At 43.1% G+C, this 19050-nt stretch overlaps 1 protein-coding gene and 1 non-coding gene across 4 annotated transcripts in view; one reads left to right on the forward strand and one right to left on the reverse strand.

The window, feature by feature from the left end:
* LOC143286741 (uncharacterized) overlaps positions 1-19050 on the forward strand; it is a 148351-nt gene that overhangs the window by 12985 nt on the left and 116316 nt on the right. For 2 of the 3 annotated variants that reach the window (XM_076594464.1, XM_076594465.1), the window contains exon 1: positions 10498-11067. In XM_076594464.1, the coding sequence (XP_076450579.1) occupies positions 10503-11067 (565 nt within the window). In that variant the 5' untranslated portion in view covers positions 10498-10502. Of the gene's footprint in view, positions 1-1506; positions 1633-10497; positions 11068-14016; positions 14071-19050 lie in introns of those variants that run through there. The other variant, XM_076594463.1, reaches the window with a different exon arrangement.
* Positions 11914-11995, reverse strand: Trnal-aag (transfer RNA leucine (anticodon AAG)). The gene has a single exon. It is a non-coding gene; the product is annotated as a tRNA-Leu (tRNA).

Raw genomic sequence — 19050 nt, forward strand, 5'->3', positions numbered from 1 at the left:
ATTTGGAAGATTGGTGAAGTGATTGATGACTCCATGACACACTTTCTTCTTGTGTCGTGCCTGATAACATGCTGAGAAAAATGAAAGTTGAATCGAATATTTTTCATTCCTCTTTCCTCTTTGTGTGTGTGTGTGTGTGTGTGTGTGTGTGTGTGTGTGTTAGTAGTAGTCTTCAATTTAACACCTTTCCACTTTAAGTGATTTCAGTACAGGAATGTGTGAGAGGGAGATGAGAGAGAGAGAATATATCAATATTTGTTCATGTTTTGATTTGTATTTTACTTTGTCTGGTTTGATATTGATTTATTTGGGTAGGGAGGAAGAGTGATGGACCACACACATTAACAAAAAGGAAACAAGAAAGGCAGTTGAAACAGAATTAAGCAGTAATTCAAATACTCTCCATACAGGTCAGATTTCCTGTGAAAAACTGCACCTAATTTCCTGTTTGCTTCAGACATAGATTATACAAGTGGCAGATGTTCATGATTGAAATCATGCTACAGCTACAATCGGTCCAGAATTCATTATGATTTTTTTTTAGTTCACTGACTGCAACTCCCATCTTCACTGGGTTTGCAAGTGGGATTTTACATGTCTGGCCATTTTTACCCTGCCGTTATTGACAGTCATACTCAGTTTTTGAGGGTGTGGATGCTGGGTATGTTCATGCTTCCATTACCCGCTGAATTCTGACATAGATTACAGGATCTTTAATGTGGGTGTTTGATGTTCTGCATGTGTAGATCTGCACAGTTTGATGTTCTGCATGTGTAGATCTGCACAGTTTGATGTTCTGCATGTGTAGATCTGCACATATTAAGCTGACCTGAAAAAACAAACAAACAAACAAAAAACAGGAGGAAGGTGGCAGAATGGTTAAGACGCTCAGCTGCCAATACAGAGAGTCCGTGAGGGTGTGGGTTCGAATCCCGCTCTCGCCCTTTCTCCCAAGTTTAACTGGAAAGAAAAACTGAGAAATCTAGTCGGGATGAGACAATAAATGAAAGTCCTGTGTGCATCACGCACTTGGTGCACTGAAAAAGAACCCATGGCAATGAGAGTGTTGTCCTCTGGCAAAATTATGTAAAAGGAAATCCACTCTGATAGGCACACAATATATGAGCATGCACTCAAGGCCAGACAAGCATGTTGGGTGATGCTGCTGTCAGGGATCTGCCTAGCAGATGTGGTGTAGCGTATATGGATTTGTCCGAATGCAGTGAAGCCTCCTTGAGAAACTGAAACTGCAAAAAGAAAAAAGAAAAAAAAGTATGCTGCTGTCAGGCATCTGCCTAGCAGATATGGTGTAGAGTATATGGATTTGTCTGAATGCAGTGAAACCTCTTTGAGAAACTGAAACTGAAACTGAAACAAAACCCCCCCACCAAAAAGGCCTCCTGCCTTCACCCACCATATACCACCAGGATTTGAACCCAGGACCGTATAACTTTAAAAGTCCAGTGCTGTAACCACTCTCCAAGATGTGATGGTTGGTGTTGCCAGGTCGCAACCAGAACTTCCGGAATGGGTTCCAACAGTACAACGAATGGGAGAAAACCTATGGCTACGGGGAGGGCAGTAGCAGCTCTTCAGACTCTGAATCGGATTCCGATGAAGACAAGTGCAATGGTGAGTATTAACCAGCTTGCTTGCTTGTAGATATCTGGACGTGTAGATTGTTGCCTCTAAATGTGTGTGTGTGTGTGAGGGGGTGGATGCGCGTGCATGTCTCTGTTTCACACGCAGAGATGGCCTGGGATGTATCACTGTATTTATGCAAAGCCTTAAAAAAAAAAGATGTGCATTTGCTACAAGTTAGAGAGTAAAGTATACTGCTTTGAAAGATGCATTGATCCAATTAACCTTTCTCCATACCGTACGTTCTGTTCATCCTGGTTGTGCTCTCAGAGTAAGATAAGATAAGATAAGAATAACTTTATTATCTCCAACTGGAGAAATTTGGTCAGGTGCATTATCACAACATAGACAAGTAAACAACATGGGGACCATAACTGTAAAAGTCAACAACAGCTTTTACGAATATTACGAATGTAAAAAATATCACATACACCGTTTCATACATACATCCACACACTGCAGGTAATAACTAGTATTCTTAATGTAAAAACAGAAAGAATTAAGAAACATTATTTGAATATAATTATAAACATAGCCTACTATACTGCACATTGATTATAATAGACAGATAAGATAAGAATAAAGATAAATTGCGGAAAACTGCAACCAGATAATCAGCACACACCCACCCCCCCAACCAACCCACACACGCAGATTACTTGATTAAACAAGAGTAATAAACATATGTTCTCAAATAAAAGCATTTCACATATTCGCTTTTTAAAAACATTGCAATTAATTATTACATCGTAATTATTAACAGAAATATATTTAGAATATGGACGTTAACCCGTAACCTATGTTTTTTAACACAGTGATGCCCCGGGCATATGCTGCTATATACTTCTTCTTCTTTGTTCTCGGGTTGCAACTCCCATGTTCGCTCGTACGTACACGAGTTGGCTTTTACGTTTTTTATGTGTATGACCGTTTTTACCCTGCCATACTCCGTTTTCAGGGGCTGTTATATACATTTATGGAAGTATGTATTTTGAAGTTCCAGGGTGTGTCATGTAATGGAAAATTTTTTAAAAGACATGTGTATTTGTGCCAATTTTGCAGGGGTTTTATTCCCTTTCCCTGGAGTGTGTACGTATTGATGTGGACATGTGGGTTGAGGGTTGGGTCTCATCTTTGGCTTCTGTGTTTGGGTGTGTGGTTATCAGGGTTTGTCAGTTGGCAGGTTGGGTGATGCTGGATGGGTTTATTTGTGATCCACTTACGTTTGGTTTCTTTCTTGCGCTCTCTCCCTCTCTCTCTTTCTTTCTCTCTTTCTCCCTCTCTGTGTCTCTCTCCCTCTCTCTCTTTTTCTCCCCCCTCTATCTCTCCATCTCCCTCTCTCCCTCCTCTCTCTGTGTCTGTCTGTCTCTGTCTCTCTCTCTCTCTGCCCCCCCTCTCTCTACCTCTCCCTCCCACCCACCCCTCTCTCTCCCTCTCTGTCCCTCCCTCCCTCTCTCTCTCCCTCTCCCCCACTCTCTCTCTCTCCCTCCCTCTCTCTTTCTCTCTCCCTCTCTCTTTCGCTCCCTGTCTCTTTCTCCCTCTCTCCCTCTCTTTCTCTCTCTCTCCCTCTCTTTTTCTCTCTCTCTCCTGCCCTCCCTCTCTCTCTCTTTCTCTCTCCCTCTCTCACTCCCTCCCTCTCTCTCTCTTTCTCTCCCTCTCTCTCTCTTTCTCTCCCACTCTCTCTCCCTCTTCCTCCCGCTCTCTCTCCCTCCCCCTCCCCCTCTCTCTCCCTCTCTCTCCCCTTATCTCTCCCTCTTCCTTCCCTCCCTCTCTCTCTTTTTGGCTTCTGTGTTTGGGTGTGTGGTTATCAGGGTTTGTCAGTTGGCAGGTTGGGTGATGCTGGATGGGTTTATTTGTGATCCACTTACGTTTGGTTTCTTTCTCTCTCTCTCTTTCTCTCCCCCCCTCTCTCTCTCCCTCCGCTCTCTGTGTCTGTCTGTCTCTCTCTGTCTCTCTCTCTCTCCCCCCCCCCCTCTCTCTACCTCTCCCTCCCACCCACCCCTCTCTCTCCCTCTCTGTCCCTCCCTCCCTCTCTCTCTCCCTCTCCCCCCTCTCTCTCTAGCCCTTCCCCCCCGCCTCTCTCTCTCTCTCCCTCTCTCTTTCTCTCCCTCTCTCTTTCTCCCTCTCTTTCTCCCTCCCTCTCTCTCTCTTTCTCTCCCTCTCTCTCTCTCTTTCTCCCTCTCTCTCTCTCCCCCTCTCTCTCCCTCTCCCTCCCCCTCTCTCTCCCCCCCTATCTCTACCTCTTCCTCCCCACCCCCTCTCTCTCTTTTTTACTTCTTTGTTTGGATGTGTGGCTATTTGGGTTTGTCGGTTGACAGGTTGGATAATGTTGGATGGTTTTATTTGTGATCCACTTATGTTTGGTTTCTCTCTCTCTCTCTCTCTCTCTCTCTCTCTCTCTCTCTCTCTCTCTTCTTCTCCTTCTTCTTCTTCTGCTTTCCGTTACACGACCAACATCGACTTGCTGATGACTCTGAAGTGGTTCATGCATGCTGGGTATTTTCGTGTCTCCATAACCCACCGAACACTGACATAGGTTACAGGATCTTTAAAGTGCACGTGCGTATTTGATCTTCTGCGTGAGTATACACATGTAGGGGGTTCAGGCACTAGCAGGTCTGCACATATGTTGACCTGGGAGATCGGAAAAAATCTCCACCCTTTACCCACCAGGCGCCGTTACTGTGATTTGAACCCGGGACCCTCAGATTGAAAGTCCAATGCTTCAACCACTCGGTTAATTGCTTCTTTGTTTGGACGTGTGGCTATTTGGGTTTGTCGGTTGGCAGGTTGGATAATGTTGGATGGTTTTATTTGTGATCCACTTATGTTTGGTTTCTTTCTCTCTCTCTCTCTCTCTCACTCTGTCAATGGCTAAATTTCTTGTAGAAGTACAGAGAATAAGACGCACTCTTACTATTCAGAACAATGCCAGAGTAACAATAGGAGGATAACCATGTATAATGTCGATTGCCTTGTGTTCAGACAGCAAGCCAGATAATAAAGTTGACATTGAACAATATCACTAGTGGAATGGATGGTCGAGTTCTTCTGTGTTATTTATTTTTTTCTTTTGATGTTTTTTCGCTTCCCTTTCTTTAATGTTTTGTGAGGGTGTGGTATTAAGATGAAAGCTGTTTTGTTTTTCTTTGTTTGTTTGTCTTCATTTGTTTTGATATGATTAAGCAGAGGGTGTTATATTGTACTTGTGGTGACATAAGAAATAACCCTTATCACCCCCTTGTCAATAGACCTACGCAGGTGATGACAATAAAATAAGTAAGCGTCAAAAGAGTCTCTCACTGTCTCTCGTTCTCTTTCTCACTCACTGACCCTTTCCTTTTCTTTCTCTCTCTCTCTCTCTCTCTCTTTCCACCACCCCCTTCTAACCACATACCTCCCTGCCTTCGTCTCACTCTGTCATCCATGCACACACACACACACACACACACCTACACACACACTTGCACATGCACATACGCGCGTGCACACACACCCACACACACACACCCACTCACCCCCCCACACACACACACACATACCCCCCCACCACTAACCCCCCCCCCCCCCCCTGCACCCTTCCCACACACACACACACACACACATATACACACACTCACCCCTCCCACCCCCCCCCCCCTCCCCCCCCCCCCCACACACACACACATACCCCCTCCCCCCACCTCCCCCCCCCCACCCACACATGCACGTGCACACACACACACACACACACACACAAATACACATGTATATATACACACATGCTTGCTCTTATGAGAGAGAGAGAGAGAGAAAGATGCACACACATAGAGAAACAGAAACAGGAAGCAAACTTTGTGCTGGTCAGACTCGTTGTTCATGGAACATCACAGGATAGTGTAGTGTTGTGACTGTCGGAGAACTCAGTTATTCACAAAAGACAGTCTTCGAAGAGACTTAACCATTAAGATCTTCCGCTGAAACTATATATATAAGACTATACGAAGACTGTCTTTCGTAAATAACTGAGTCTATGACAGTCACAACACTACAGATAGGAAGTTTGCTGAGAGAATGTGAGTATGATTTCTTTTTCTCACAAAAAAAACATTCACATATATGTCATACGTATGAGTCCTCAGTATGATCTTTTTCTCACAAAAAAACATTCACATATATGTCATACATATAAGTCCTCAGTAAGATCTTTTTCTCACAAAAAAACATTCACATATATGTCATACATATAAGTCCTCAGTATGATCTTTTTCTCACCAAAAAACCCCAAAGACCTTCACATATATGTCATACGTATGAGTCCTCAGTATGATCTTTTTCTCTCACACACACGCAAAAACAACAACAACAACAACAAAACATTCACATATATGTCATACATATAAGTCCTCAGTAAGATCTTTTTCTCACAAAAACAACATTCACATATATGTCATACATATTAGTTCTCAGTATGATCTTTTTCTCACAAAAACAACATTCATATATATGTCATACATATGAGTCCTCAGTATGATCTTTTTCTCACAAAAACAACATTCACATATATGTCATACATATTAGTTCTCAGTATGATCTTTTTCTCACCAAAAAACCCCAAAGAACTTCACATGTATGTCATACATATGAGTCCTCAGTATGATCTTTTTCTCTCACACACACGCAAAAACAACAACAACAACAACAAAACATTCACATATATGTCATACATATAAGTCCTCAGTAAGATCTTTTTCTCACAAAAACAACATTCATATATATGTCATACATATGAGTCCTCAGTATGATCTTTTTCTCACACAAAAAACACCTCGTTCACATATGTGTCATACATATGAGTCCTCAGTATGATCTTTTTCTCACACAAAAAACACCTCGTTCACATATGTGTCATACATATGAGTCCTCAGTATGATCTTTTTCTCACACAAAAAACACCTCATTCACATATGTGTCATACATATGAGTCCTCAGTATGATCTTTTTCTCACACAAAAAACACCTCATTCACATATGTGTCATACATATGAGTCCTCATTATGATCTTTTTCTCACACAAAAAACACCTCATTCACATATGTGTCATACATGTGAGTCCTCAGTGTGATCTTTTTCTCCCCCCTCCCCCCCCCCCCCCCCCTGCCCCCCTAAAACATTCAAATATATGTCATATATATTAGTCCTATTCATGACATAAGAGATTTTTGTTTGTTTGTAGTTACTGAAAAGGGAAAAAAAAGAAGGAAAGAGGTCAGCATGATTTTCACTTTGGAAAAAGGAATCAAGTTTTGTTTTAAATTGGAATCGGGCGCAATAGCCGAGTGGTTAAAGCATTGGACTTTCAATCTGAGGGTCCCGGTTTCGAATCACGGTGACGGCGCCTGGTGGGTAAAGGGTGGAGATTTTTACGATCTCCCAGGTCAACATATGTGCAGACCTGCTAGTGCCTGAACCCCCTTCGTGTGTATATGCAAGCAGAAGATCAAATACGCACTTTAAAGATCCTGTAATCCATGTCAGCGTTCGGTGGGTTATGGAAACAAGAACATACCCAGCATGCACACCCCAAAAACGGAGTATGGCTGCCTACATGGTGGGGTAAAAACGGTCATACATGTAAAAGCCCACTCGTGTGCATACGAGTGAACGCAGAAGAAGAGAAAGAAGTTTTAATTTGAGATCGTGTATTTCATTGGTGACTTGTGTATTTTTCTCAATGCACACCCCCCCTCCCCCTCCCCATGTTAAGTGCTCACCCTTGTGTGTACTGAAATGAATGAATGTGTATGTGTGTAAATCATCTTGTAGTAAACAGACAATAAACCAATGTGAATAAAAAGAAGAATGTAAACTAAGGGAACTGCTGATTCTCAAGTGCCAAAAGAAAAGTGAAAACAAATCATGTTCCAATTATGAAAAAGACATGTTTTTTTTTTCTTCCCAGCAAACCTTTTAGAGACAGACACTTTGAGAAAAGTCAATATCAGATCACTGGAAATAGAAACTGTCTTTCCGAAAAACTCAACAAAAAGTGCACACACACACACACACACACACACACACACACACACACACACACACACATCATTCTCAAGCACTTTTCTCTCCACAGTCTCAGCTAATAAAAGAGCAAGCTTAATCAAAACCACAGAATGTCTGGCATCATCCTGATCCACTCATCACATGTGGTTAATGTAATGTTAGCCGACTGCTGCGAAGTGTCTGTGTTGCCTTTGTTGAGTCGTGCCAGCTGTATTATATTTCATGGAGCGGCCATGGCTGTGAGACCTGTGATTGATGCGGACTAATTGTGTGACGATTGATTTTGGTGGGTGAGCGTGCGGTGAGGGGAGTCAGTTTGTATGGGTGGCGTGCTGTGGTTGTGGGTTGAGCATCGGCGTATTGACTTCCTCGTGCACTGCACTGTTTGGGCCGTGGAGTGGGAGAGGGTATCCAGGCAGCTAAAACACACATCGCCACACACACACCACACTTGTGTGGGAGAGTGGGTGCCACTTGGCAGCGTGGGTCTAGGTTTACCTAGCATCAACATCACTGGGAGCGAAAACAGCAGTTCCCTGAGAGCTCAGATTGTGTTGGGGATATGTTCTGTGTCTTCTGTTGTTTTCCATGGATGGTGAAACCAGTCATTTCAGCATCGACAATGAATAACCACATCGTCAACAACAAGAACGATTATGGGATTGGCAATTTATGTTTTTTTCATGACAACATCATTATCTGTCAACGTTGACAAACAGAAGAAAAATACAGCTTGAGTTGTTGTACACTGAGACAGGATCCAGAAGCTGTACAGGTAAGGAGACACGAGGCAGAGTGTGAGCAAGACGTTCCGGGTGGGTGAAGAAGAAAGAAATCAATGAGGCCACATCAAAGGTAATGGTGCCCAGTACTTGAGACCGTGCCTGTGGCTCCTCCCTGCAGCACGGCAAGTCATGGAATATTCATCGCCAGCTTCTTACTGCACTGACGCTTGGCATCCACACCTCACTTTCACCCGGCCTCTTGGACTGATCGTCTTTACATCTTCACCACACATGCTGTCTTGGTTTCTGTCTAGATGATGTGCTTTTCAGTGGCTGTGTGTTAGAAATGGTTACAGTCGGGTGATTGTTGTGCTGAAACACTGTCAGAACAGAAGAGCTTTCTAGGCAGATAGTTTAAAGAAAACTTTCTTCTTGTGCAGATAGTTTAAAGAAAACTTTGTTTTTGTGCCAATAGTTCAAAGGAAACTTTCTTCTCGTGCAGATAGTTTAAAGAAAATTTTTCTTCTTTTGCCAGTTATTGGACACTACGCAAAATGAGCGTGAAACTGTTGGTTGATGGGACTGCCTGTGCCCTTCTCCCTGTTGAATCGTAGTATGGGTTTTGTGTCCTTGACCTTCAGGGTTTCACTATGAGTTCAGAAGAGGACAACGTCTCAGGGTCGGGGTCAGGGTCAGGGTCAGGATCAGAAGCTGAGGACTCTGGGACAGGCTCAGGGTCAGCGTCTGGTGAGTCTGGCTCAGACGGAGGTTCAGGCAGCGAGGAGATCAAACCCAGAAAGACCAGAGGAAAGAAGAAGTCCTCGGCGCCTCCCAGTGATAACAGCGCCTCAGGATCCAGCAATGAGGAGGAGGACAATGATGATGAGGACGATGATGATGATGATGACACTGATAAAACTAGTGCTTCTTCTCAAAGAAGGTCCTTCAAAGGCTAAAACAAGAAAGAAAAATACCAGAAAGAAACAGGAAAGAAATTCTGATGACGATGATGAAGAAGACGAAGAGAGTGGGGAAGAAAACAATGCTGAAGACGATGACGATAATGATGAAGAAGAAGAAGAAGAAGGAGATGAAGAGGAAGGAGATGAAGAAGGTGAAGATGAAGAAGGTGGTGAAGAAGAAGACGATGAGAATGAGGAAGAGAACCAGGAGGAGGACAACGATGAAGAAGACGACAACACAGACGAAGACAGTAAAGGAGAAAGCAACAAGAGGAGAAAGAGACATGTGGATAAAAGACGGGGCAAAGGAAAAGTGTCAGAGACCGACGGCGATTCAGGCGACGATGACGACAGCAACACTGACGGAAGGAGCTCTGTGTCCAGACACAGTCAGAGAACCTCAGAGAGGGAGACAACCACTGGTGAAGACTCTGACGACAACAACAGTGATGCTGGCACCGTTCATGAAGACAGCAACTCTCAAGATGATGACAATGACAGTGACGCCGGCACCGCTCACGAAGACAACAACTCGCAAGATGACGACAACGACAGTGACGCTGAAACTGTTCTTGATGAAGAAAACTCCCAGGATGAAGCCAGGGACGATGCCAAAGAAGAAGAGGAGGAGGAGGAAGGGGAGGGTACAGACAGTGTCTCAGAATCCGTCACCAGAGGGAGTGGTGGCAAAGACGCCGCGAGTGAAGAGCTAGGAGGGGACAGCACTGACCAGACCGGTGAGGAGAGCCACAGCGGCAGTGCCAGTCACACGTCCACCCCGCACGCAGACAGCAGCGGGAAGCAGTTGAAGAGAAAGGCAGGAAAACAAAACGACAAAGCGTCGTCAAAGACCCCCTCCAGTGCATCGAAAGGTGGGAAAATCAGAACAAAGAAATGGTCTGTGTCCAGCTGCACCCCCAGTGAAAGCGGGAACAACAACAACAACAGCGGTTCTACAAGTGAACTCGTCACTGAAGACGACAACAACAGCGCACATGATGATGATGATAATGATAACGATAATGCAGAAGGAGATGAGGACATTAGTGAAAAAAACGACCAGGACACAGAGCAAGGATCAACGTCATCAGGGGCCACCCAAAGAACCAGTGATGTTCACAGATCAAGCACAGGCATGGACAGCGAAAGCACAAACAAATCCAGTGAACTGAATGAAACACACCCAAACCATCCAGACACAAAAAGAAACGAGAAGGGGAAGGCCAAAGGGAAGAGCAAATCCACCCGTTCCTCTCCCGCGGATGCGTCTCAAGGCGGGACAACCCAACGCACCAACAGGGGCGTGTCATCAGCACCCGCGCGATCCTCCCGCATCAAACCCCCACACAAAGAAAGGGGCCAGGCAAAAAACAGACCTCTTGCAGCCAGTGAAGATGGCTCCAGCTCGGAAGTGACCGCTGAACTTGTGTCTGTGAAGAACGGTGCCTCCCCCTCAGAGAACTCCCCCGGGCAGGTAGAGGAAGGTGCACAGCTGTCGTCATCAGAGCTGTCTGACGAGAGCTACATCCTTCAGAAGTTCTCCAGCTACAGTTCCAGTGAGGACAGTGAGGAGGATCAGGATGGTCTGGGAGGCAGAAGGACCTACCCTCTGCCTGTGGGCAGGCCTCACACCGCCCTGTTGGACCCGACCTACACCAGTCTCTATGACCTCCGCAACGGGGCTCTCTTCAAAGCCACAGGTAATCAGTCGGCTGTGGTTTGTGTCGTGACTTGCTTCTGAAGGAAGTTGTCTTGTGTGTCGGCAGTACTGCCATTCAAGCATTTTACAGTGGGATACAAAAAATAAAACAAACAAAAAACACCAAAAAACACAGATATTTTATGTCAGCAGCACTGCTGTTGAAGCATTTAACAGTGGGACCCCACACACACACCCGCACCCCCTCCAGAAACAAAAACAAACAACAACAACAAACAAACAAGCAAAAAACAACAACAACAACAACAACAACAAACATACACACGCACAATTCAAATCACATATGAATAATTTAATTGTAATCATGTAACATGCTCCTCAGGGACAGTTGTTAACTCTTTCAGTGAAGCATTCTACAGTGGGATACACTCACAAAAACAGCAACATGTAATGCCCAAAATCATTGTTATCATGTTGTATGTATTGCACTTCTTAGGGACACTCATCAGCTCTTTCAGTAAAACATTCTACATCGGGATCTTTAAAACATAAAGAAGAGTATTTCTTTTTTCTTTTCTTTCTTTTTCTTTTTTTTTTTTTTAATCAGAGCTGTGCAGACCTTTTTCAGTGCAAGATGGGATGTCTGTAGATGGGCAGTAGCTGGAGAACAGACACATGCACTGACACGCATCAGTATTTTGGATCAGCACCCACATTTACCTGAAAGCAGAAGCATCAAACTTTGTACTTAATAAGTTTCAGTTTCAGTAGCTCAAGGAGGTGTCACTGCGTTCGGACAAATCCATATACGCGACACCACATCTGCCAAGCAGATGCCTGACCAGCAGCGTAACCCAACGTGCTTAGTCAGGCCTTGAGGAAATAATGGCAGCGGTGGGATTCGAACCCACGCCTCGAAAGAGACTGGTGCCTTAAACCAGTGCCTTAGACCGCTCGGCCACGCTACCGGTGTACTTAATAAATGATCTTTTCATAAACATATATCTCTCATTGTGGACCTGTCCAATAGACCAGTAGCTGCACCAAGTTTGGTTGTTGTTTTTTTTTTGAAAGAAGGGTCCAGTATGATTCTTTAGGATGCAAGAATGCAGCCAATGTTGAAGTGAATTCTCTTTTTAACAGGGAACCAGTGCAAGTCTTTAAGAAACGGTCCAGAATGTTCACTTTCTGGGAGGTACTCTGAGGAGCCGGTGTGGTGTTTTGTATGCAGTGTTTGGTTTCAAGGGAAAAGGCATGTCGGTGATTCTGGAAGAATCAGTTTATGGTGTTGGATTTTGGACTTGTGGGATGTTCAGGGAAAAGCAGATGGTCTGTGTTGAATAGTTTTGGGAGTTCATGAGTGGAGTGGCACTCAGAACATCTCAGAATGTGGAGTTATGGACAAGTGGTAACGCACACACCTAGAAAGCCAGAGAATCTGAGGGCACAGGATCGAAACCCCCACTTGTCAGAATTCCTCCCCCCCAACCCCCCTCCCACCCTCCACTAGTCATTTGGATGAGAAGATAAACCAAGTTCCCATGTGTAACATTTACTTAGTGCACGTAAAAGAACCTGCAGCAACAAGGGAGTTGTCCCTGGCAAAATTCTTGTGTAAAATCCACTGTGATATACATGTGTGTGTGTGTGTATGTGTGTGTGTGTGTGTGTGTGTGTGTGTGTGTTTGACTGAAGCCTAACTGAATGACACAGAAAATGAATGATGAGCGCACCTAAATGCAGCTCTCAGTCAACTGGACCCAGGTAGGCAGACTGTTGTGTGAATGCTCTGTGTTGCCACCCTCTGCCTGTCTCTATGCCTGTTGATCTGTTTCCAGTCTGTCCACCATCATTCTGTCTCATAGCAGAATGGAGTTTAAACACACACACACACACACACACACACACACACACACACACACACACACACACACACAAAAAAAAAAGCAAAAGAAACAAGCATGTTATGCATGGGTAGTGTAGTGTGTGTTCAATTTTATTTAATGCCTGTCCACAGTAAGTGTTAATTGACATTGTCATGTATGTATATTCAAAATAATGACACTGTGCTGTGCACAAACCCCAGATCATACAAGCGATTTCCTTCACTTGCACACAGGAGGGTATTCACACAAATGGTGCTCTTCCTGCGTCATCTTCAGAAACACTGTTTGAATATTTGAATCTATAGAAGATACTGCATACGATATTAGATTATTGATAAATTTTCTGTACTAATTCCGCTTCCCCCATACCCCACCCCACCCCACCCCACCCTCTCACACACATACCCTTCCAATATTATGTTTTTCTTTCTCCAATCACTGACACTCAGCCTCTTCATTTTGCATTTCTCTGTCTCTCTCTCTCTCTTTGTGCCTGTGTCTGTGTCTCTGTCACTGTCTCTCTCTCTCTCTCTTCCTCATTCCCCTTCCCCCCTCCACCTCAGCTGCCTCCTTTTCAGTTAAAAATAATTCTTCTCCTGCCATTGAATTTCAGAAATGAGGATTTCTAAGTAATAATAATCAAAATAATGACAACAGAAATAATAATAACAATATAATTTATTTTCAGTCTAATATCATCATCGTAGATGAACACACTGTACCCAGATTCAAACACACGACTGTTGGCCGCCGTTCTTTCTCTGGACCTTGCAGTTGGAATGAACTTCCTCTTTCGCTTCGTCAGGTCTCCACACTCAGCTCTTTCAAGTCTGGCCTTAAAACCCACCTCTTCCCAAAATAGCCTCCCTTCCCTGCCTCTTCCTTGTGTTTAGTTTCTCCAGTTTTAGAGTTATGTATGCGTGTGAATGACTGGTGCGAAAGCGCTTTGGTTTGCCTCTGCACAAGATTCAGCACCATATAAATACCATTATTATTATTATTATTATAAATAAACGAATGGACTTTAACAGCCAGTACACAGTAGCGTTCACCACGAACTGTTCCCTTCTGCACCTTCTGACTGTTTGTTGGTCATCTTACAGAAGAGAGTGACGGTACCTCCAATGAAACTCACCCACTGTTACCCGTGGGCGTGGGTGAGTCCGCAGGTATTCCAGATGAATGCATGACTTGCGTAGTGAAGATCCAGCTTTCATCGTGTACCCGGCTTTTGTTTTTAGAGCGTAGGTTTTCAGTCAGTCAGTCAGCATGCTTCTGTTTTTGTACTTACCAAATAGATGAATTGATTGATATGGATACTTATATAGTGCCTATCCTTGGTCGGAGACCAAGCACTAAGTGCTTTAGAAACACGGGGTCATTTACTCAACAGGCTGCCCACCTGGGTAGAGCTGACTGACGGCTGCCACTGGGCGCTCATCATTCGTTTCCTGTGTCGTTCATTCATATTTCAGGCACGCACACATACACACTCAGACAAACATGTAACATTTTACATGTATGACCGTTTTTGTTTATTTACCCCGCCATGTAGGCAGCCATACTCCGTTTTCGGGGGTGTGCATGCTGAGTATGTTCTTGTTTCCATAACCCACCGAACGCTGACATGGATTACAGGATCTTTAATGTGCATATTTGATCTTCTGCGTGCATATATACACATGAAGGGGGTTCAGGCACTGGCAGGTCTGCACATATGTTGACCTGGGAGATCGGAAAAATCTCCACCCTTTACCAACCAGGCGACACCGAGATTCAAACCCCGGACCCACAGATTGAAAGTCCCAACGCTTTAACCACTTGGCTATTGTGCCCGTCGATGAACTCTCACAGTTAAAAAGAAATTAGTCAAAACCAAAAGAAAGAAAGGAAAAAGAAGAACTAAAAAAAAAAAAAGCAAGAGGATACTTACAGCTTATATGAGAGAACTTTACTGTGGGCTTGGCAATATTTTCAATGTAAAGAAAAGCAGGAGATACTTTCAGCTTAAACAAGAGGACCCAAACTGTGGATTTAGCATCATTTTGAGCTGCACTGTGCATGTCAGGGTGTTTGTATTTTTGCAGAGGTGGCTGCCGTAGTCTGTGAACCAGTTTTCCATGTCTCTGTTGCATGTGTTTTGATTTTGCCCAGTCTTCAGGTGAAGCCAAAGATTTTCATGTTACGTCTGAAGTTTTGCGTTGAAGTTTAAAAAAAAAAATTGTACAGCGTGTATACTTTCATTTATTTATTTTATCTATTTATTCATTTTCTTATCTATTTATTCTTTTTTTTGTTGTTGTTGTTTTGTGAAGGCATTGTGTAAAGAAGCTTTCAGCTTTTCCATTTTGCTCTCAGTGAAACATGTAACTGTAAAAAAAAAAAAAAAAAGAAAGAAAAAAAAAAAGAATTAAAAAGAAAAATGTTGCATCAAGTATTGTGATCTGTAGATGCAGCAAGGAACATAAACAATGAGTAGAAGGTGGTTTGTTTCCATGAAGGAATATATATATACAAACCTTTTTTGGGGGGGGGTGTGGGGGGGGTGGTCACATTTTGATTGACTTCGTTATAACCATGACAACAACAAAGAATGATTAGATAATCACAGGGAATAATTATCAAGTGTGAAATCTTGGAAGTGAGTCTGTGAATTTTTGGGGGGTACTTTAAAAATTTTTTTATTGATGTGGGCGTAAGGTGACGGGGAGTGCTTGGGACCCACTGGTGTGAGGTGGCATGCCGTTTTCTTGATCAAGACACAATTAAGGTAGCATTCGCCTTTTGTGGTGAATAATTAATGCAGGGATTGCCTCACTGGAGTGCAGGCCTCTGATTGCATTTTTTTCCTTTCTTTTTTCTTCTTCTTTCTTCCTATCTTTAGGTATAATTTAGCATATATATGTGTAGTTTGGTTGGTTGGTTTTTTGGAAGAGCATTGCTCAGATGTAGTAATCTATTCCTTCATTACTTTTTTTTTTTTTTTTTTTTTAAGCTGCTTTTCATCTTTTTTTTTCTTGCAGATGTGAAATATACAGCAGTATATAATACATAAATCAGTGTCCTTTGGTCTGTGCATGTGACGGGCGCAACAGCCGAATGGTTAAAGTGTTGGACTTTAAATCTGAGGGTCCCGGACAGTGACAGCGCCTGGTGGGTAAAGGGTGGAGATTTTTACAATCTCCCAGGTCAACATATGTGCAGACCTGCCAGTGCCTGAACCCCCATCGTGTGTATACGCAAGCAGAAGATCAAATACGCACGTTAAAGATCCTGTAATCCATGTCAGCGTTCGGTGGGTTATGGAAACAAGAACATACTCAGCATGCACACCCCCGAAAGCGGAGTATGGCTGCCTACCTGGCTGGTTAAAAACGGTCATTCACGTAAAAGCCCACTCGCGTATATACGAGTGAACGTGGGAGTTGCAGCCCACAAACACAAAAGAAAGAAAGAAAGGAAGAAAGAAAGAAAGTCTGTGTATGCAAAGAAGAGAACTCAGCGACAATAAATAATTGATGAATAGAAATTCCTGTGAATTATTGTTAGATACAGATACAGATACAGAATTTGGGCCTTTTTTTTTCCTTTTTTTTTTAAGCCTTTTTGGCTTTTCAACGCCCCTTCTTAATATAGAAATAGTTTAGGGTTGCGTACATGCGTATGAAATTTTTTTAAATGTTCATTCATCAAAATCAAATGGTTTTATTAATGATTTAGAGTCATTGTCTAGAAGATTCTTGAACTGGTCAATAGTTTTAGCTGTTTTTGTTGAATTATTCAGTGCATTCCATCCTTTAACTGTCTAAAGCTAAAAGAAAACTTACAAATATTTGTTCTGCAGAATTTTGTGAAAAGGTTAGTATTTGAACTTCTGGTAACATGGAGTTTGTTAGTAGAAAAGAAGGTGCAGGGGTAAGTGTCAACCATTTTATTAATTATCCTGAATACTTGTATCATGTCTCCTCTATATATCTTCTGTATTTTTGTGAATGCAAGTTTAGTTGTCTGAAACGGTTTTGGTAGTCCAAATCTCTTAACTCTGGTATCATTTTAGTTGCTCTCTTTTGCACCTGTTCAACTGCTTTAGACTGTCTTGTTAGTCTGGAATACCAAATTGTTGCCACATAATTACAAAGATTGTCCAAACAAGTGTCAGGCTGTCACTGTTTGCACAGAGCAAAACATGGGAAATGTTGCACAGTTTGAAATGTGGACGACGGGCGCAATAGCCATGTTGTTAAAGCGTTGGACTGTCAGTCTGAGGGTCCCGGGTTCGAATCACTGGTGACGGCGCCTGGTGGGTAAAGGGTGGAGATTTTTACGATCTCCCAGGTCAACATATGTGCAGACCTGCTAGTGCCTGAACCCCCTTCGTGTGTATATACAAGCAGAAGATCAAATACGCACGTTAAAGATCCTGTAATCCATGTCAGCGTTCGGTGGGTTATGGAAACAAGAACATACCCAGCATGCACACCCCCGAAAACGGAGTATGGCTGCCTACATGGCGGGGTAAAAACGGTCATACACGTAAAAGCCCACTCGTGTGCATACGAGTGAACGCAGAAGAAGAAGAAGAAGAAGAAATGTGGACAAGGGAAGATCATGAGCGGCAATATTCATATTTTGTCTGTTTGTATTATGCTTTAAATTGTTTATTCATTGTAATCTTGACTATCCATGTGTTTGCAGTGGATCATAGCATATATATATTTGTTTGCAGAGTCATGGCATATCTTTGGTGTGTTTGCATTTATCCGTTTGCAGAGTGTTTATATAACCATATACCACATTATTCTATATGCTGTAGTTATCAGGTTGTCATTGGTTGAACAATGGCATTGTCTAACGTTATAGATTCAGAAATCATCTCTTCTTTTCTCAAGATTGCTTGTTCTGCCTGGATTTAATGCTGATCACACACGGGCATACAGACACAGACACAGACAAAGAACACACACACACACACACACACACACACACATTTGCACATATTGTAGTCATTTTGGGGGGCAAATCTATTACATGGTATACCCCTGGTATACACATGGTATACCCACACACTCAAACTCACAACACACTAACATGAGTTAAAAACAAAACAAAAACAAAAAAAACAACAAAAACAACAACAACAACCCTACATTCAAATTAATAGCATAAAGAATATGATGTTTTACCCCAAAATATGAGATTGTTTATTCTGATGTATTACCACGTTATGTTTTGTAATAATATATGTGTAATTTAATGTAAAAAAAAATTTATAAAAAAAAAGAGAGAAAAAAGGGGGGGAAAAGGAAAAAAAGAAAAAAAAAGAAAAGAAAAGAGATTGTTATATATATAACCCCCCCCCTCCCCCTCCCCCCCCCCCCTGAATTAATCTTGAACAAGAGAGCAGTGGCAAACAACAACAAAAACAAAAAAAACAAAAAAGAAGAAGAAAAATGTCTAATCAACTGGGCATTGTTTGTTATACGGATGCCTGTGATTCCGTGCACTTCCTGATCAGGAGAACGTAGTGTTGTTAAACTCTTCATTGGTAGCAATGAGGGGAGATTTGTGGGGGGGGAGAGGGGGGGGGGGGGGGGGGGGGGGGGGGGGGGGGGGAGGGGGGGGGGGTAGGAGGGGGGTGGAGAAGGGGCACTGAAATGTTCAAAGGAGAGTGGTGGGCCTTGAATTGTTCCCAGCAAAGAGGAACTCCTTTATTGTCAGCTCGCGTCTGACAGTACTCAAGGTTTTTTTATCTTCTGAGTCAACTCTTGTGAGCTGTCTGAGGCACTGGCAGTGACTGTCCCTTCATGGCGCCCCCACCCCACCACTCACACACACCTCCCCAGAGACACAATTTACATAGCAGGAGATCATGGAGACACCGTATACATAGTAGGACACCACAGGGACACATTTTACATAGTTGGACACCACAGAAAAAAACAAACATTTACATACAGGCACAGAGATACCATTTACACAGAGGACAGCACAGATACACACTTTACATAGTGGGACAGCATAGATACACCGTTTACATCGTGGGACACCATAGAGACACCATTTATATAGTAGGACACCACAGAGACAGCATTTTCTGTAGTAGAACACCACAGAGATAAAGTGGATGTCATTTACAT

This window comes from Babylonia areolata, chromosome 10 (genome assembly GCF_041734735.1).
Source record: "Babylonia areolata isolate BAREFJ2019XMU chromosome 10, ASM4173473v1, whole genome shotgun sequence".
NCBI classification, from domain to species: Eukaryota; Metazoa; Mollusca; class Gastropoda; order Neogastropoda; family Buccinidae; genus Babylonia; species Babylonia areolata.